Source organism: Podospora anserina, chromosome 3 (genome assembly GCF_000226545.1).
Source record: "Podospora anserina S mat+ genomic DNA chromosome 3, supercontig 2".
Taxonomy (NCBI): Eukaryota; Fungi; Ascomycota; class Sordariomycetes; order Sordariales; family Podosporaceae; genus Podospora; species Podospora anserina.
In genome coordinates, this window is record NW_001914856.1 from 2,827,210 (window position 1) to 2,846,733 (window position 19,524).

Genomic DNA, 19,524 nt, shown 5'->3' on the forward strand with positions numbered 1-19,524 from the left:
CGGAAAATGCCATGTTTACGTTAACAAGGCTCCAGGTGAGCAATGCCGGGAAGGAAAGAATGCGGGGTGCTTCTCTTCCCTCTTTCGTCTCCTCGTCCTTTCCTCTGTGCTTTCCCGCTCCACTGAAGGGCTAGGGCCGTTTAACTGAGCCCCTCCCACCTGCCCATCTTGTCTATGCTCCCCACACCTATGGACCTGTCTTTGATCTGTCTGCATTCCGTGCCTCGATCCATGCGGAGCGATGTCGCTGCCCTTTGAGATATCGCAGATTCACGGTGCTCTTGCTCTCGCCTACAGGGTTATTGAGATTGGATGGAGTGACATCCATGACGCTCACGAACAATACCTCGAGTTCGGACAGGACATCAAGGACCTGAGAATCAGTCTTCTCAACCTCGCTGGCGCCATTGACCAAGCCGATCGTGGTTCACTCCTCAACAATAGGCCGACTACTGCTGCTGCCAACAACTTCCACCATGTGCTCGGCAATTTCACCGGCGTCCTTGAGGAGTGCCTACGACTCTTCGAACGTCATTCTACATATGGCTGCAACCGAGGCCCCATCTACAACTGGCGATGGTTTCTCCTCGTCAAGGACGAGGTCATGATGCTGAGGGAGCGTATTGCTTTCTTGAACATAAAACTTTCGGTAGCCTTCAAGGCTCTAGAAATGTATGCCTCCTTGTTTTTATGTTGCTACTTTGAGCGGTGCTGACTGAACCCCAGTGAGACCAGTGATGGCACTCGGAGGCTGATTGTAGGGGTCGGCGAGCTACTCCTACAACGTTTTGACTTACTTGAGGCGAGACTATCGGTAATGCTCGGCCAGCCCCGGCCAGCCGAGCCGGAGCGGGTCCTTGAAATTCCACAGCCCTTGGAGGATTTGTTGGTGGCCATTGCCATCTCGAAACACGGAAGTCTAAGCAGCATGCCCCTCGCACAAGGCATAGATGAAACCATCTTCTATCTCGATAGGGCCACATGCTGGCACGCCAGGAGAAGAGTCGAGCAACCCACCGAGCAGATCCTGGCATCGCAGATTGCCAACATGATCCGAGCTTACTGGACACTTCAGGCCACTAGGTCGGGCAATGAATGCATGGAAGTCTCCTCCAGGGCGACTATTGATGACTTGGAGGCACACTTTCCGCGTCTTGGCATGACGGTGCAGAGATATCTGCACAAGCTAGGAGAGGTAGGCGCCTGTCATTCATGATCTTGAACACTCCCCAGCCTAACCATATATTAGAGGATATTCGATGCTCATGATGCACTGGCTCAGAATGGAAGTCAGGTCCCGACCTGGGCTCAGGTGCAAGATGCTTTACACAGGGAACAGCATAGCTGGGATGAGCATTGTGGTTGGAGGCCACCACAGCATGACGTGAACGATCCCAGGAGGGGCGAGAAGATCTTCACCTGGTATGTTGAGACCTAAGAACCTGTACTGCGTGTTACTAACTTGTACCAGTCGTTTGCAAGATCACAATACTGCCGAGCAATATCTGGAGATATGGCAACACGACGCAAAGAATAACCAGCAACTGACAATGATCATACGTGTAGCCAACAGAGACACAGTCTACCAGGTCGACCGCACAAGTCTCATGGTGATACCATCGGATGATTCGCTGGTTCAAGGCAACGACTTTTATTCCATAATCGTAAATCCCAGCCACCTGGGTGGACAAGCTGGCTTTAGGTTGGCGTTTCACACCAAGGGCGCCCTCTTTGACTTGCAGCAATTCTTTACCGGTTACAGAGTGGTTGATGATCTTTTTGGAGCCAAGATAATTCTGCAGCAAGCAGAAGGGGTCTTGCGAGGAACACAACGGCGAAGCACAGGACGGGTGCAGCTATGGTCTTCGACTGTTAGACCGACTGGCCGAGCCTTGCCAAAAGAAATTCTGACCTCCTCCACGAGCACCTTGAGAAATCTACCTGGCATGGGTTTCAACCCGAGCACGCCGCCACCAGTTTTGCCTCCATTGGATTCTTTCTCGAGGCTGACCCTGTCACAAGAGCCTGCCCTAACCCCCGCAACTAGTCCAACCAGTTCCAGCCAGAGTGTTGAGACACCGCCCCCAATCATGTCTTCATTCCGGCAAACGCCTTTCCCTAACGGCAACAACAGATTCTCAGGAAACAGCTGCAATTCCAACTCCTCCTGGCAACATCCCATGCTCCTGGCTCAAGTCGGTGGGGCAACTCAGTCATCGCCCGTTCCTCAACGCTATTCAACTCAAAGTCACGATTTTCAAACCACGTTAACCTCCCCCGTTTCGCCAGTCCAGAGGTCCAATGCAAACACCAACCGCCCGCTTCCGCGGCGCCCATCAGTCGCATTTTCCGTAACATCTCAATCTTCAGCGGTCTCCGTCGCAAGCACCACCCAGTCTGCTGCTATGATTCAAGTGGGACCTCGAGGAACCATGGGATGCATCATTCAGGCTCCTGAGCCACCTCGCTTGGTGCTCTTCATCAGAGGAAGAACATCAGCAGAGCCAAGTAGTCTGTTGGCCATTGACAGTATGTTTCCTTCCGGTTCTACTTTCTAGCTTTAGCTGATATGAGCAGTCAATTCAAATATTCGAATCAACCCGGACCTCTGCAAATGCCGCCAGGGACGGTCTGAACATCCTCAAGCACGCCAACAAGTAGCTCCATCACAGTGCTGCCAAGTCGTGCTTCAGCCTGCGGGGGGACGAGACAAAATCTATGCCAAGGAGACAGCCGCTCCTGAAGACACGAAAAGTGTCAACAATAAGAAGAAGAACAACGGGGGCGGGACAGAAGGGGTCTCAACGTGGAATCTGGCCAGTGCTGGCAGGTTTCAACAGTACAATGATTTGAGCAAGGGTGGTATGAAGCAGGTCAAGAAATTGAAGCTTGTGACTATTGAGTTTGGCAGTGTCCAAGGTATGTGTGCTTCTGTCTCTGTTACAACTTGCAACTTGAAGTATCTGACATGATTTAGCTCGGCAGCGGTTCGTTACAAACTTTAACGACTTGAAGGAGCTGTACTCGAAGTATGCGGTGGTATGATTAGATGTTTTAGCTTATACACGACAGTGATGGATATACCCGGTTTTGTGTTGGCGTTCTGTGTAAAGATTTGATTTATACAAATGCTGTTTTTGTGTACGAGAGAGCAAGTCACGGTGGCCTGTGCATGGTGTGTACAATACAATTGAAGCCTTATTTCAAAAAGTAAACTCCATTTCATTACACATGGGTTCATAGTGCATGTCGTTTCCACAGCCCTTTATGACTTGGCAGCCGGGGTAATGCTCCTCCGATATTACCTACCCTGCATCCAACCATACGTCGTGCAGCGTCTGCCTAAGTAGTGAGTAGCAGGCCACCATTCAGAGCCGGCTCTTATGTTGATACCAAAGTATGTCAAGTTCCATCAACCTTAAATCGACATCTCTTCCATCCCCCCCCCCATCTTCAATTTTGTCACATCATCACCCCTCACACGTTGAACCAAACAACATCCCTCCGCCTACCCACCATGCCCCGCAAAGTCCGGTACAACCTCGCCGCCTCGCTCGACGGCTTCATAGCCACCCCCACCGGCTCCTACAGCTGGATCGTCGACGACAAGACGATTGATTTCGAGAGCCTGTACGCCCAGTTCGGCTGCTTTGTCATGGGCCGAACAACACACGAGGCATATCTTGCCATGGACCCCGCAGAGAACCCTTTGCGGGCTTACTACAAAACAGGGAGCGTGGTTGTTGTTGGCGACACCCTGGATCGAGATCTGGAGACACAGGTTGAGGTTGTGAAGCTAGGGGAGGTGGAGTCTTTTGTCAGGGAGCTCAAGGGGAGGGAGGGGGAAAAGGATGGTGATATCTGGCTTATGGGTGGGGGCAAGTTGGCGGGGGAGATGCTGAGGTTGGGACTGGTTGACACGGTGGAGGTGGCGGTTATGCCGGTGTTGCTGGGAGAGGGGGTGAAGATGTTTGAGGGAAAGGGAAGAGAGGATGGGTGGAGGTTGGAGTTGAGGGGATGTGAGAGGAAAGAGACGGGGATTTTGATGCTGGAGTATATGATGTTCTTTATGGGGGAGCCCTGGAGATGATGACAAGGAGTGAATTTCGGGGGGTATCATTCTAGATATCAAAGAACGCCCTTGATCCAGCCTTTTCCTCTTATACAACCTCTGTCCAAGAGCTGAAGAAATGGCACCAGATCAGCCCTACACCACATATCTCCCCTCCTCATCGAACCCAACCGAATACGGCCACCTCCTCCTCCTCAAATCCCACCAACTAGGCCTCACATACGCCGCCGGCCTCTGCAACTTCTCCAGACAAATCCCCCTATTATTCCTCCTCCTCCAGTCTCCCTTCTTCCCCAACCCGCACTCACACCTACACCCATGGCCCCCTTCCTGCTCCTCACCCATCCCCTTCGGTGCCTTGCCAATCATCTCATTATCCAAAAGCTGCTTCCCCTTGGCATTCTGAGGACACTGCCAAAAAGGCTCATGATAATACCCAACATCGCTAAAATGATGCACCTCCTTCGCCTCAAGCAGCAAGTGCACCGCCAGCGAGTGAATCGGCGCGTCTCCCCACCTCTCCCGGTAAAAACCCCCCGTTTTATCCAAATGTCTAAACAGTTTCTGGTATTGTTCCCCTCTGAAGAAATCCAAGTCTGCAATTTCAAAGTTGGACCAATAGTGACACAAATTCCACTTCTCGCCCTTGATGTCGTAGTGTTCTCGCCGGAGGACCTTCCCAAGCAGCCAGCGGATGGGCGCCGGTTTCAGCAGCCAGTTCGTCTCCTCGTCAATCATGGCTTTCCAGTTGGGGTGCATGGGGATGTTGTTTTGCGTTCGGAACTCGTCGACGGTTCGGAATAACGAGGGGCACGTGTTGGGTTCCTCCCAGAGGGCGACAGTGTAGCCGTATTTTTTGCCGCGGTCGGCCATCATGACGAAGGGGTCGTAGGTGAGGGAGCAGCCGTAGCTGACGCCTGGCTCGAGGCGCCAATAGTATTTGTATTCTTTCAGGGCGTCGAGGTTGTAGAATTCACTGTTGACACATGACGTTAGTTTCGAGCCATTTCGTGAGAAGAGAGGGTGAAAACACACCCAGAATAAAACCGACACATGTGATGATACCCCTCAATCTCCCCTTTATACACCCCCTCTTCCTTCTGCTTCCTCAAATACTCCCCCACCACCTCCTCCGTCAACCCCGCAGTCGGTCCCCATATCCCCTCGGGTATGACCTCAAACCTCACCTCCCCACTCACAACCTCCTTCATCCCCCTGACAAACTCCTCGCTCCAGGGCTCATTGTTCAGAAACAGCACCGGGTAGTTGAACCACTTGTTAAACCTCTCCTCCACATTCTCCACCGTCTTCCTCGCCTCCTTGAGCTCGCTGTTCCTCGCCAGCATAACCAGCACCGCGCTCTCCCGCGGCCGCGTCACCAGCTTGGAAACATCCTGACATCCAATCGAGAACGGCTCGTCAAGATTATGATGTTCGGCCGGTCGGGGGATCGACAGCGACACCTGGCTGTGGTAGAAGGCCTCGAGGACGGAGAGCAGGAGTATCAGCGCCGAGAGTCTGAACACGAGGTTCACGCGACGAGAGCGGGGCAGGCGGCGCGATATGGCTTGGAGGGAAGGATGGAGGAGGAGTTTCATCGTTTTGGGCGGAGGCGACGGTTGTGGTGGTGCTGTCGCGGGGTCATCTTGGGAGAGGGATGTTGTAGAGTTCAAAAGGTTCAAAACGCGAGAAAGTTGGAATGGGGATTGGGGATGACGATGGGTGGAGCTAGACAGGGGGTTCGGCTCCGTTTGCAGGGGTCATCAACAGCGTATCATTGGGGGCCTTGGGGCCAAGATAGTGAGATGGGTCCAAGTGGTGCCAAGGGTGATTTGGGGGGGTAACCCTAACCCAGGCTTGGAACAGCTTATCCTACGACTGGACCAATCTTGCTTCAATCGTTCAGGGAGGCATAATAGGAGCCTGCAACGCCGGGGAAACAGAGAAACTGCAGTGAATAGATGATGATGTCTGAAGGGTTTCTCAAGCATCTTTTAAGGCCTCTTTGCTATCATCACCCAGGCCTCGCCTCACACAGCAACCAGCAGCACCTTCTCATCAAACTCCATAAACCCATTCACCCACACCAACTGTGACCCCACCGCAATAGTCATCAAACCCTTCGACACAATCCCAATCACAGGTATGTTATCCCCCGTGTGCCACGTCGGCGGAATAAAAAAGTGCCTCGAATAATGTGTCGTTTCCCCCAGATTCTTCACACTCATCGAACACACCCATTGCTTCGTGTCAAGAAAAAACAAAGTCGACCGAAGGATCCCGACAAACCTCAGTACCTCGACATTCTCAAATGCCCGATGTTGGAGCGCCGTTACCTCCTGCTGAACACCGCCTGCAAGTTTTGCCGTGTCTAGCACAGCAAAAACATTAGATGCTCCTTGTCTTTGCCCGCATGTTTTGAGAACATAGTATCGAGATTTCGGATGTGAGACCCACGAGTCCGAGAGACCGAGAAATGGGCAAAGTGCTTCTGGGATTTCGAGGCTGACGGGTTCGCCTAGCTGGCTAAGAGAAGACCAGTCAAAAAGGTGTGTCGTTCGGTTTCCGTGTATGGCGAGCAAGCGGTCGGTGTCGGATGGGTCAGTTCCCCAAAAAGCGCCCAGTTCGACGGTTTTGGACTACCTCGTGATCGTCCATGTCGTCGTCAGTAGCATCCCCATACTCGTCGGTGCGCACATCGTCACCAGTCGCCCCATCATCTTCCGACCGAGCCTGAGGAAGGTTGACAGAAATCAGCCTGGCTCTATTCTCGTAGGCAATCAGTAGCCGCGTGCCATCAGGGTTGAGGATTCCTTGACGAGGGGAGAGCTCTCCGTCCTCGTAGTGGTGGCAACAAGAGAGCTTCGATGTGTAGTGTCGTGATTGGTTATCGAAGTAGGTTACGATGCATTGGCCCCTCCCGGTGCTGCTGAGGAGCAGTTTCTTGCTGCTATTCCAATCCAACGGCATAGTCCAGCGGTTATCGAACCTTGAACAGGACAGAGGCTGGAATCTGTTGGCAAGAATCCCGCCCATGTCAACTTCATAGGCCTCTATGAACCCGTCCACTCTTCCAATAAACAAAAGAGATCCTTTGATTGTCAGAATCTGTTTGATGCTGCCAGCGGAGGCCAAGCCCAATGTTTGTGAGGGAATCACAGTGCTATTTATATTGTCTGAAGGGGGAAGGGCCTTGCTCCTGCAAGTCGTATCCAGGTGTTTGCCATAGCGGTAACGCTCCGAAACCAGCACCGGAGGAGACCAAATATTGCAACATTTGGCCCGAAGATCGAAAAGCTTTAGGTTATCTGTCGAGAATGTGAGGCCGCGACTTGGCTCAAAGGCATCCCCTTCAAAGGGCGGGATCCGGTACATCGGTTGCAAGGTTTCGAACAAAAGCAAGTGGATCGATCCATCATCCGCCTCGCCGACCAAGATGTGGCCATCAGAGGTTGCGCTGAGGTAATCAAACGCGGTGTTGAAATGGCGCCCCTCAATCGGCTCAAGAGTCCAGGGGCTATATGTGACCAGATCACCGTCGTCGTATGACACGGCTAGCAGGTCCGTGCCGTTCACGCGCCTAAGTATGACTCCACGAATGGCGATTTCGACGTTTCTTTTTCCTCGCCGCTGTAAATGGCCCAGTTTTTTATTTTCTTCCACGTCCCAGACCTCCAGTTTTGATGATCCGTAGATCAGTACCGCAATATGTTGTGCAGGGGCGAGATTCATGAACCAAGCTGTAGGCTCAATACCTATTGCGCTGTCTGCCTCGCCGTCCGAGGAGTCGAAATCTAGATCATGACGAAGTGAGCATGTTGCCCTTGAACCATCATGTCTGTTGAACCGGATGAGTGTTTTTAGACGAGCATTGGCAAGTGTGATGTGCTCTCCGTCAGGGGTGAAAGCCACTTCGCAAGCGAGAAAATCTAGAGGCTGCGACCAGATACAGGGAAAAGATGACCCATCCACCGTGCGCACGTCTCAAAGAGAAAGCTTTCGAGCGCTACACGTCGCTGGAATCGATACTTTGGGATCGAAAGCCACCCGTCGTACCCTTCCTCCATGTGAGACTGTCCCCACAGGCTCGAATGAACTGAACTCGGTGTTCCGATAAATCGATACGCTCCCGTCAGACAACGCAATGGCCAGTAAGCGATCGTTGCAAGCAACGGCAGTAGGGAGGTCGGAGAACAGGTAGCATGTCAACCAATCTCCCCAGCTCTTTTCGGCAAGTCCTGCTACCCTGAACAGTGTGCTGAATTTTGAAAACAGCCGGTTGATGATCGATGAATGCGGGCAAAGGTAAGGGACCAGAAAGTAGATCGACGCAGGCGAGTCGAGAAGACAAGATTGAAATGTGGCAATTATCCGATCGATGTCTGTCACCCATGCTTCCAGGCTGCTCAAATCCATGTTGTCGTCTCGCATGTCATTGTTTCGCCGTGATAGACAACCCTTTAATCGGTGATTGGCCTCCTGGAGTATCGATAAATCCCCCATCTTAGTGATATGTTCGATCCATGCCAAGATATTTGTTGAGTGAAGAAACTTGTTCAGTAGTGCGAGTGAGTGCGTGTCATGGGTAAGATGAAATGAAAAGCTGGCAGCCGCATACTTTGAAAAGGGCGAGATGTTCCCTGTCGATTTCGGCGTGTATTGTCGACTCATGGTTGGTGTGAAGACGCTACTGCAGAGAGTGGCCAGACAGATCTTTTGACAGCCTTTCATGGGCTGCTTGTCGGTCTATCCAAAGGCCTTCGCGCTTCTAGATAAGGAAGGTTGCGGTGGTCTCGTGTGCTACTTGAACCCTTGATTCTCTGTCCACAAATATTAGATGTCCAGTAATAGACTTGAGCTGGGTCGGAGATGCTATGACTGTACGGCCAATATCGAGTTTAATAGCCTCATAGAGCTCCGAAACAAGCAGTGGTCGTTGCGCGCAAATAACCCAGTCCAATATGCATTTAACCAGCTCGTAAGTGGAAGAATCCTCGATGGATTTCGTGATGCGTGAATAAAGCGCGCTCATCTTGGATGGGATTCCCTTCAGAGCCTCCTTCATGTCTTCGAAGGTGTAGGAGCTTTCCAGCCGCGCCACCGTCAACGACGCCCAGAGAAAGCTTCCTTTAGCCTTTGACAGGATATCCGAGACGAATAATTCGCGGGTCTGATCGTCCTCCAGTTGGGGGCATCTGGCAAGAATAAATGTTTCGATGTCCTTGAAGGAGCCGGACAGGCCCGTTGAAAGATCGAAGAATCGAGTCCCTTCGTGGTTAAACAGCCTTTGTAATTCCCCGCCGGGACGACTGGTGAGGAAGATATGCAGTGGCACAGTCTTTTCCAGTTTGGAGATCATCGAGACAACTAGTGAGAGGGATTCTTGTGCGCACTCGTCCACAGCATCGATGACCCAGAATTGAGGGCTCTGAAGGTCGATCCCTAGAATACCGTTGGTGAACACCTTGCTCGTCAGCGTGTAATGGTCATCCTCGTCAATCACAACTTCGTCTTCTACCATCCTCATGATGGCCTGCCTAGCCTGGTAGTTAGCCTCAGCCATTTGAAACGCCAGTGATCGCAATAGTGATGCCACATTCGCTCCGGACCGGTCGTTGTGTCGAAAGAAGTAGAAGCTGCAGTCCAGTTTGTGCGACTCCAGATATTTGATGACATGAGTGGAAGCGATCGATTTGCCCGTTCCTGGTCGCCCAGACAGCCACAGGATTCTGGGGCAATGACCGCTTGAACTTCCGGGTAACCCAGCCATATCGGTGTACCCATTCACCCATGCTTGGAAAACATCGTTGCTGGTCAACCACTGGCAGGAACCACGGTGCTGCTTCTCGTTGAGGGCAAGGAAGATTGACTCTGGCCGTTTCTCGATCCGAAGAAATGAGGAGATCTGTTTCATCTGTGACCGATGCAGATTTGTCGGTTGGTCCAAGGCTGTTGAAACGTGTTTAGTCAATGTCTAAACCAGCATCATTTCTGAAAGTGACCACCTACTCTTTAATTTCAGTTGCTTGATGGTGGAAAGGAAAGAATTACATAAGACCAAGTAATTTGGACTAGTGGGGCTGTCAAATTTGCAGAGATGGCGGTGATCAGCCTCCATGTATCGAACATGCTCTCCAGGAAGCCCTTTAGCGTCAGAGTTAGACAACAATCAGCTTGAAAGTGGTCGGATGTGCAACCAACCGAGATCAGCAGATTCTTTTTCCACAACAAGGCCAAAGCTCATCGGAACGCTTTCGAAGAAGGACCATATTTGTATTCTGTTGCAGACATGGCGGAATTCGTCGTTCAGGTGCTATTACCATAGGTTAGGCAGTGGCCAAAAATGCCGAGAAAATAAGGGACGGACATACATCAATGGTCCGGTTTCCAGGAACAAGATCGTCAATGAAGGATTTTGTTCTGTTACCCGCTACATACCTGTATAGTCACCCGACAACATTTTTTGGCTCAGTTCGTATTAGTCTCAGAAGCTGAGCAAAGAGTGAACGCAGCAAGCATCGCCCTGAGCCGAAGTGGGTCCGAGGACGGCCCGGTGTGACGATCCCCTATCCAGAACCTCTGAAAGGGACACAGTTGAAGGTAACTTCTAGATGATAGATCGGTGCAGCCAAAAGGAGCACAACAATAGGCTTGTCTCAGTCGTACTTGTATTGCTCCATCAATCCGTGAGTTTATATACTGTAAATGCGACCAAAAAGACTCTGCATCTCGCTGCCGTGAGATCTGTTGGTAGCTCTTTGAGCTACGTCTTGACAATAGAGCCTGTCCGTACCCGGCGGAATATAGCGTAGACTGTAGCTTAGCTGAATACCACTGTCATTGTCCTGTCAACTTGTGCTATCCGTGACAAGGATGATGACATGAAATCCCAGCCTTCTGCTAAAGCCGGAAACGGCTTTTTTCATTTTGCCTGTGTAGGCAGCGATGGTCTGCCTTTGCTGGAGCTATAAACAGCTTCTAGGTTTTAACCTGGGCAACAAGGCATAGGGAACCGCTACTTTTATTGAAGCCATAAATAGCTTCTAATGGCGATACACAATAAGTCTGTAGGTGATTGTGGATGAAACTACACTTCCGGATTCTTAAGGCTATTTCCCTCGTGGATTCTCTTCTTCTTTTGAAGCATCATCCGCTACAACATGAGAGTGTCAAGGAGTGTGATGAACCGATGATCAGAACCTCTGAGAGCGATACTGGGTTGATGTCACCAACAGGCCTTGGCTACGACCAACAGCACAGTAAACTCCAAGTCCTGGGCCAGTTGTTGGAAAGTGAAGCGAGCAAATAAGCCACAGGTGGCATGGGCAGACGTATTATTGGTTAGGTCATGTATATTGAGATGGGGCTAAATGCGAGAAGATGATAGTAAGAAGAAAACTTCCTAAGACCGTGGCTAACTGCAGTTTCCAGTTACGTAGGAAAACCAACATCATTTGCTGAAGAGGTTGCTAAAAGAGCCTGCATCCATTTGCCCTTGAAATGCACGGCTACTCTTCGTGGTCGTTAGGCTGCCAAACGACTGGTCCACGCCTGGCTGTGCCACGCCGACTATCCCTTGCATAGCAATCGAATGGTCGTCTGTCTTCATTTCACCAAACTTCTGCCCGGTACGGCATGCGCGGGTCGCCGACAGAGTCTTCTGGCAGACATCTCTAAGGCTATCCGTTAACCGCGCGCTCGAGTCTCCCTCAGCTATGCCGTCGTCATCTGCTTGTGACTCTGGTTCTCTTATCGATAGTTGTGCACTCAGATTGGCTAGAGCCTTCTCCTGTGTAGCAAATTGAGTCTGAAGCTGATCGATATTCCCAGAGGTGCGGCTCGAAACAATCCTATTCTGTGTTAGTGGAGTTTCTCGGTCAAATGAGTGGGATCTGTACAGCGTGATTGAAGATAGAACCATCGTGATGGTTCTTTGACAGTCCGCCAAATCTCTGTTTAGTTTATTTATCTTTGAGTCTTGAAAGTATACGACGAGTCTGTCGCGTTTGCTGAAATGCGAATCCGTTGAATGGCTGGTAACTCTTGTCATGGCAGCTGTGAATCCTTGACAAATAGACTTTGTCGACTCCAATACCTTGTTAAGCTCTATCTCCTTGAGAACGGAATTGACTGTGTCAGGCGCACAATTCGTTTCGAGTGTTCGCGCTAGAGTACCTAACGTTGTTTGGGTCTGGGAAAGAAGGCTCTTGCTGTGCGAAACAGAATGTGGGGCATCCGCGAGTCCATCAACCAGGTCGTGAAGAGCCTTAGCGCTCTGTAACGCGGCAGTCGCAAGGGCTACAGCACTGGCAGTAACGCTGAGGGGATCCATAATCCGTGAAGAAGAATGTGTGACAAGGGCTGTAATATCAGGGTTGGGAATAATGGTTCAATTCAGACTAATAATCTTCAGTGGCCTCCAGTTCTTTGACTGTTGTCTATCGGACAGGTATTTATGCCTTACTTCCCAACGACTGGCTTAGAGCCTGCAGTTACCCCTCATGGAGGCCTGACGGTGATCTGATGTTGACGTGGCCGTGGATGATTGGTTAGTTGCCGTGTGACAGAATGTTGGAGAGGAGTTCGTGTAACGAACCCCTATCCAGAACCTCTGAAAGGGATACTGGTTGAAGGCACTTCTGAACAATCCTGGTTCGGTCAGCTAAACAGCGTACAACAAATGGCTTGTCTCGATCACAATAGCTAAGATACCAACGATTGTGACTTAAATTGCACACTGCGGAACTGTCTATCTACACTAGCCTCAACTAGCCACCTGGGACACTCTCCCTCATACAACACCAGAATTGACACCTTTTTTGGGCCCCATATTGTATTTGACAAGCTGTAAGCTCTCCGGCCTAGCGTTGTAAGAGACAACCGTTGATCATTGTTGTGTGCCATTTGGCTACACCGAACCGGTATTCAGGAGTCGCCTTTGATCTAGCATCCCTCTCAGAGGTCCTGATCGAGGGTTCGTCACATTATGTGATGGGCGGTTTCCATGGCTCAGCCGCACTCCGCCCTCAGTCGCCCGTAGCGCCCGTAGCGTCTCTTCCCACGTGATCTCTCCAGCCAGCTTACGCGCCAGGTTCGTGCAGTTATCGTTCTTACTGGCATTATCTTCGTTTCCAAAGCATTACTTTGTCTCTGCAGTGATCTTCATCCAGCGGCCAGCGCGTCTCAGTTATAAAATTATTTCACATCGCGCCCGAGAGAAATCCGTCAACTAGCGCAATGGCGAGGGCGGGGCAACATGTGGAGCAGTGCTTTGGGAATGCGGAAGCTTCCCACGGCGGCTTGCTGTTCCAGGGTCACGTTAACGGATCTCTCCACATCCATCGTAAGCCAACGTCTATCTGTTCTACGCTAACGATAGACGGCAACTGACAGTAAGACAGACGAAACACGGGCGAAACAGCACGCTGCGCAGCGGATTATCCCGTTTCCGCGCAATGAGGACGTAGTGGACCGCTACATCTTCGCCGCGCTCGACCGGCTTCTACCCCCCTCGCACGACTACCAGAGCGCGGCGCTCTGGGGTCTCGGCGGCTCCGGGTAAGTCTACCACTAAGTTACACTGCATCCACTGACCGGAAAAGCAAAACGCAGATTGCGCTTGAGTATGCCTACCGCCGGAGCCGTGACCCCGCCTGCTCTGTGTTCTGGGTCCACGCCGACAACGAGACGACATTTACGCAGGACTACAAGGTAATTGCGAAGAGGCTGGGCCTGGCGGATGGTTTGGGTGGTCCAGAGCTGTTAATGGCCGTGCGTAAGCAGATCGAGGCGAGCCCGTGCTGGCTGCTTATTCTCGATAACGCCGACAACCTCGCTGTGTTTGGGGTGGGCCGGACACAATCAGGCAGAGACCAAGGTCAGGACACAGAAGAGAAGCAAAGTCTGTATGATTTCGTGCCCCGGGGCCCCGCAGGGACGGTGCTGTGGACAAGTCGTGATAAGCGGATTAGCGGTAGCCTTGTGGGTGGCCGACGAGCGATTAATGTCGCTAGCATGACGGAGGGAGAGGCGAAAATATTGCTCGAAACGGTCATGTGTAGAGAGATTGCCGAGGAGGAGTCCCACAACGCTACGGCGCTACTTGCCGAGCTCGACTTGCTCCCGCTCGCGGTATCACAGGCGGCAGCATATATGGGAAGGACAGCCACCCCAATCGGCGAGTATTTATCAAAGCTAAAGAAACGTATAAAGAGATGGCAAGTGCTCAGCGAGACGGAGTTCGACCGACACCGCAGAGCGGATGTGTCGAACAGCGTCATGCAGACGTGGGGTATCTCAATCGAGCACATCCGACAGGAGAACCAGATGGCCTACAATATCCTCCACTCGCTTGCATTTGTAGACAACCAAAACATCCCGTTGGAGTTGGTGGCGAAGGCAGCCGAGATGATAGCAAGACCGACCAGATATGAAAAAACCGCAAGCGCGAAGTCTGTATGCATCAAGGACCAGGACGAGCACCAAGACGAGCACCAGGACGATGACGACAAAGTCCTAGCAGCAGTGGTTCTTCTACAACACTTTTCGTTCCTAAGTCCGCGCACGTCCGGCGAACGGTACGGGGCCTACGAGATGCACAAACTCGTGCAGGAGGCTACACAGTATAGCTTAAGCCAAGAGGATCGGCGGACGGACCAATGGCATTTTTCGGAGGTAGCTCTTCGTGCTGCCACATCTTTATTTCCGGAGGGGCGACGAGAATTATGGGGAGAGTGCGAGAGATACCTCAGACATGCGCAGCTTGCGGCCGGATGGGCCGGGTTATGTAGGGGTGGGGTAGAGGCAGCGGCGCTGTTGACTCGAGTGTCGGACTATCTATATGACCGTGGGAGGTGGAGAGAGCGGGAGCCTGTGGACCTAAAAGCCTATGAGTATCGAAGGGAACTTCTCGGCGACAAGCATCCTGACACGATCTGGAGTATAGCGTCGCTAGCCACCACATACCATGCTCAGGGGAGGTATGAGGAAGCGGAGAAGAATTACATGGAAGTGCTGGCACTACAGCGTGACGTTCTCGGCGACAAGCATCCTGACACGATCACGAGTATGGCGTCGCTAGCCACCACATACCATGCTCAGGGGAGGTATGAGGAAGCGGAGAAGAATTACATGGAAGTGCTGGCACTACAGCGTGACGTTCTCGGCGACAAGCATCCTGACACGATCACGAGTATGGCGAATCTGGCCGCCACATACCATGCTCAGGGGAGGTATGAGGAGGCGGAGAAGATCAAAGTGGAAGTGCTGGCACTACGGCGCGACGTTCTCGGCGACAAGCATCCTGACACGATCTGGAGTATGGCGTCGCTAGCCGCCACATACCATGCTCAGGGGAGGTATGAGGAAGCGGAGAAGATCTAAGTGGAAGTGCTGGGCCAAGCTCATCCCTCTGCTTTAAGATCTTTACGCGCCTTCAATTTATGGGGGCCGGACAAGAAGAAAAGCTCTCGTATACGCCGAATGTTTGGGCGTATAGCTCATCACGTCAGAGCTACGACTCCACAGTAATCGCTGGCCGAATTAGGGGAGCTGGAGGGATGTTGTCGGCGCCAATTGACGGTCTCAAGGTGGTGTATTGTAACTAGCTAGGCCACTCTACGAGTACACTGAACTTGGAGAAGAAAAGGAAAAAAGAAAGAGAAGTTTTGAGGATATGAGCCTCTGATATAGCTGGGCGTTGGCCAGTACGCGACGATATAAGGTTCTGGTGTAGTGGTTTGTGTATGTGGCTATGTGAGTTCGGAATAGCTTCATCAAGGGTGTTGCCGAAGGTTGTCGAGGTCTACATATGCCAGGACTTATCCCGTTACATTACCCCCCTCCTCTCCTAGGATGTCCGATTAGGGAGGGGAGCCCTTTCCGTATTTCTCCTCGAATATATCTAGCGCCTCCGTTTCCTCGAAGTTACTTAGGGGTTTCTATATAGGCTTAGCATAGCTAGACCATTTTATCAGGAGCTCTGTCCTTCCCCTTACCTTCTTTACCTCTAAGATTTCATCCACTTACCACTCTAGTTTCTTTTCTCCATCGTTGTTAATTCCGATCAGGGTTGGAGGCTGGGTATCGTCCTGTTTTTGTGATGCTAAAGAGTCTTCCACTGCCCTTTTTAATATATAATGCGGAAAACGTTATAAATCCCTAGTGGAGTATCCAGTCGATAGGCATAGGAGCCGATCAGCTTAGTGATAGTACACGTGTATATCTAGCGTTCAGCCAATCGAGTTTAGCCGGAGGTCTATCTGTCTTAATCTACTATAATCGTAACATACCTTATTCCTAACACGGAATTGTTCAGCTGTCTAGCGTTCTTTATTAGCGTACTCTTCCTAACGTTCTTACTTCCAGATCCAGGACGACCGTTCGAGGTCGAGACGGATGCCTCACTCCGCCATTGGAGACAAAGATGGGAAGTTACACCCAGTAGCCTTCTTTTCGAATAATTGGAGGGACTACGCAAGAACTACCCGATACATAATAAAAACAGCTATTTGCCATTAGAGAGGCCTTAGAGAAGTGGAGACCATACCTCAGCGCTACCAACCACGAGTTCCAGGTCTACAAGGACCACAAAAACCTGAAATACTTCACCACCACCTAAGGTCCTCAATGCGAAACAAACTAGACGGTTCAAATTCTTATCAGAATTTAATTTCCAGATCCACTATAAGAAGGGCTCCGATAACACAAGAGCGGATGCGCTGAGCAGAAGGATGGATCACTACGAAGAAATCACGGGAAAAATGACCGGAAAAATCACCATCCTTACGGTAAGAAATAATAGGAGGAATATTAAGGCACCCGCTTCAGCAGTGGGCTGGGTATTGCGCGGTATACCGAGAAGAATCAACAGCCAAAAATTATCAAAGTAATATCAGCAGCGACTATTAGGAGCGATAGGCTAAGCTGGAATCTTCGAGGATCTAAAAAGACGACAATTATCGACTCTGGCCTGGGATGTCACAACCGGGCTTACATCGAGCCGGGACAACGGAAGACATTGATTCAGGAGGTCCACGAGCTAAGACTCGGGGGACATATGAGAATAAATAAGACAACAGAAAATATCAAACAATATTTTAACAGGCCAAGATTGAGGAAAGTATGGAGGGAGCGCTACGGGGATAACCTTGGCAAAAGAACAAAAGCAGAGAAACACAAGCTTTACGGATTTCTGGAACCATGACCATTAGCAAAACAACTAATTATAGAGCTCAGTAACCATAGACTTGATCACGAAACTACTAGTCTCCAGAGACCCGGTCACCGGCGTCAAATATAATCGCATCCTCACAGCTGTTAACAGACTCACCAAGTAGGAGTACTTCCTGCCTTACAAGGGGACCTGGACAGCGGAGTAATTAGTAAGCGTGGTGTTTCGGAATATTACAGTAACATATATATAGCTAAAGGAGTTTGTTATAAACCGCGATGCGAAGTTTATATTAAAATTTTAGAAAACTTTAATAAAGCAAGTAGGAGTCAAGAACAAAGTGTCGTCAGTATATCACTTGCAAACGGACGGCCAAACAGAGAGGCTTAATTAAATCGATGAATAATATCTTCGGAACTACGTTAACCTCGAGCAAGATAACTGGGTTGAACTTCTGCCGGCAGCGCAACTTACTTACAATATACCTTCTACGGAGATAAAGTAAGTCACTCCATTCTTTGCAAACTACGGGTTCGAGGCGGATCTACGGATAGGACCAGAGGCAAGAGTGCCTAAAGCAGCAGTCAAAGCAGGCAAACTGCATATACTGCACACCAAACTCAAGGTAGAACTCGAGTTCGTCAGAGAACGTATGCGCAGATACTATAAAAATAAGCAGCTCGAGGAACCTGGCCTGAGGGAGGGAGATAAAGTGCTTTTATTAACACGGAATTTAAGTATAAAACGACCTAGTAAGAAGTTGGACTACAGGAAGGTGGGACCCTTCGAGGTCGAGAAGAAGGTGTTAGAGACAGCGTACATGCTGAAGCTACCTAGCACTATGCGACTTAGATCGCGGACCTTTTACATTTCACTCTTGGAACCAGCACCACGGGCGGCTAGTCCAGATACACAAATAGAAGCCGAGGACGAAGAAGAGGAGTACGATATGGAAGAAATCTTTGATTCCCGCATTAATAACAGACAACTGGAGTACCTGGTTAGCTGGCTGGGCCGACTATAGACAACTCGTGGGAACCAACGACGAATCTTAACTGCGCTGAGAAGCTGAAGGTTTCACTAGAGGAACCTTGACCGACCGCGGGAGGCGGCACAGACAAGGTAATAAGGTTAGCTCCCGAGAGATCTAAGCGGAAGGAAGACTAGTTAAAAGAAGGGCCAAGGCTTAAGGGAGGTATTTCGCCGGACGCGCCAGATGCAGGCTAGCTAGCCGAGAAAGAAGGGGGAGCGTCGGGGGCAGCGGACGAGGAGGTAGATTGCTATGCCTCCTCCTCTAATATACTACAACTAAACAGTTTAATCTCTCGCTCGCGCAAAAATCAAGGGGTGCGCTTGACCCGGGCAAGGCGGGCAACGAGGGAGGACAGTTGATTTCCCAGTTCTTCCTCCTCCTTCGCGAGTTCCTGTTGAACCTCCAAGTTACGGGTAACTGGTAAAAGCTGTTAGGTAGGATACCTAAAGAGAGGGAGAGACTTACGGGCAGAACCCACGTCCGTATTATCACAAGGGATCTTCAGGCATATACACTCGCTACAGCGACTGGACCCTTGCACTAGGACGAAAGGAAGGTTCAAGGAAAAGCAGCGGGTGTACGACATGATCTCACAACCGCGCCTAACGATCGAGCGCAAGAGGGCGGTGGCCTGACCGGTTGTACGGTGACGTTTCATCTGCACGCGATGAGATATGATTACGGGCAAGGAGAAAAAGAGCATAAATACTGACCGAAGAAAATGGGGAGTTAGTTGGTTCTGATGAATTAGGACTCGGCCGGCGAGGCGTCGGCCTAGAAGGAATAGCATTATGTTATAAGCTATGTGCGAGGACAGGTGCGAGGACAGACGCGAGTACAGTCGGGACACTGGGTGGACCAATGAGCAGAGCGTATTACGGTGGGACGTAAATCAGGTAGATAGCTAATTAGAAGACGACCCACAGACCGGCACAGGGGGAGCGGTCCAATGGTCCAGGATGACCACTCACGAGAGGACCGATGGACCGACGAGTCGGGATCGGTCCTACAATCAAAGAGGACGAGGGGTATATATATAACGTGCATGATAAGCGAGCGACGCAGACAAGCGAGCGACGCACTCTCCACCACCTTACTATAACTATCCTCAATTGCTAGACCACAACATTAAGAACCAACTACAATTACGTCAGAAACAGCTGAATCAGACCCTTCTGCAGCCTCCTGGCAAGTGCGGGAATTATGGCCAGGCTTGCCGCACACACTACAGCACTGAACCTTCGTACG

The 19,524-nt window shown here is 50.8% G+C and overlaps 6 protein-coding genes across 6 annotated transcripts; 3 read left to right on the forward strand and 3 right to left on the reverse strand.

Annotated features, from left to right (window-relative positions):
• Positions 1-241: 241 nt before the first annotated feature.
• PODANS_3_9860 (uncharacterized protein) lies at positions 242-2,972 on the forward strand (the record flags this gene model as incomplete). Its single annotated transcript, XM_001909761.1, has 5 exons — positions 242-672; positions 727-1,195; positions 1,295-1,422; positions 1,472-2,529; positions 2,578-2,972. The coding sequence occupies 5 exons, from the start codon at positions 242-244 to the stop codon at positions 2,970-2,972; spliced, it is 2,481 nt and encodes an 826-aa protein (XP_001909796.1).
• A 545-nt stretch (positions 2,973-3,517) lies between these two features.
• PODANS_3_9870 (uncharacterized protein) lies at positions 3,518-4,090 on the forward strand (the record flags this gene model as incomplete). Its single annotated transcript, XM_001909762.1, has 1 exon — positions 3,518-4,090. The coding sequence occupies one exon, from the start codon at positions 3,518-3,520 to the stop codon at positions 4,088-4,090; it is 573 nt and encodes a 190-aa protein (XP_001909797.1).
• A 117-nt stretch (positions 4,091-4,207) lies between these two features.
• PODANS_3_9880 (uncharacterized protein) lies at positions 4,208-5,670 on the reverse strand (the record flags this gene model as incomplete). Its single annotated transcript, XM_001909763.1, has 2 exons — positions 4,208-5,048; positions 5,108-5,670. 2 exons carry the CDS (start codon positions 5,668-5,670, stop codon positions 4,208-4,210), a joined length of 1,404 nt encoding a protein of 467 aa, XP_001909798.1.
• Positions 5,671-6,102: 432 nt separating this feature from the next.
• Positions 6,103-10,512, reverse strand: PODANS_3_9890 (uncharacterized protein; the record flags this gene model as incomplete). The annotated part of the gene is made up of 8 exons (XM_001909764.1): positions 6,103-6,577; positions 6,756-7,910; positions 8,085-8,675; positions 8,764-8,837; positions 8,883-10,021; positions 10,082-10,216; positions 10,274-10,385; positions 10,444-10,512. Coding segments are annotated over 8 exons (3,750 nt in total), but the record flags the coding sequence as incomplete, so codon positions are not given.
• A 1,010-nt stretch (positions 10,513-11,522) lies between these two features.
• On the reverse strand, positions 11,523-12,404 carry PODANS_3_9900 (uncharacterized protein; the record flags this gene model as incomplete). The annotated part of the gene is made up of 2 exons (XM_001909765.1): positions 11,523-11,922; positions 11,971-12,404. 2 exons carry the CDS (start codon positions 12,402-12,404, stop codon positions 11,523-11,525), a joined length of 834 nt encoding a protein of 277 aa, XP_001909800.1.
• A 1,268-nt stretch (positions 12,405-13,672) lies between these two features.
• Positions 13,673-15,454, forward strand: PODANS_3_9910 (uncharacterized protein; the record flags this gene model as incomplete). The annotated part of the gene is made up of 1 exon (XM_001909766.1): positions 13,673-15,454. A coding segment is annotated over one exon (1,782 nt), but the record flags the coding sequence as incomplete, so codon positions are not given.
• Positions 15,455-19,524: the final 4,070 nt, after the last annotated feature.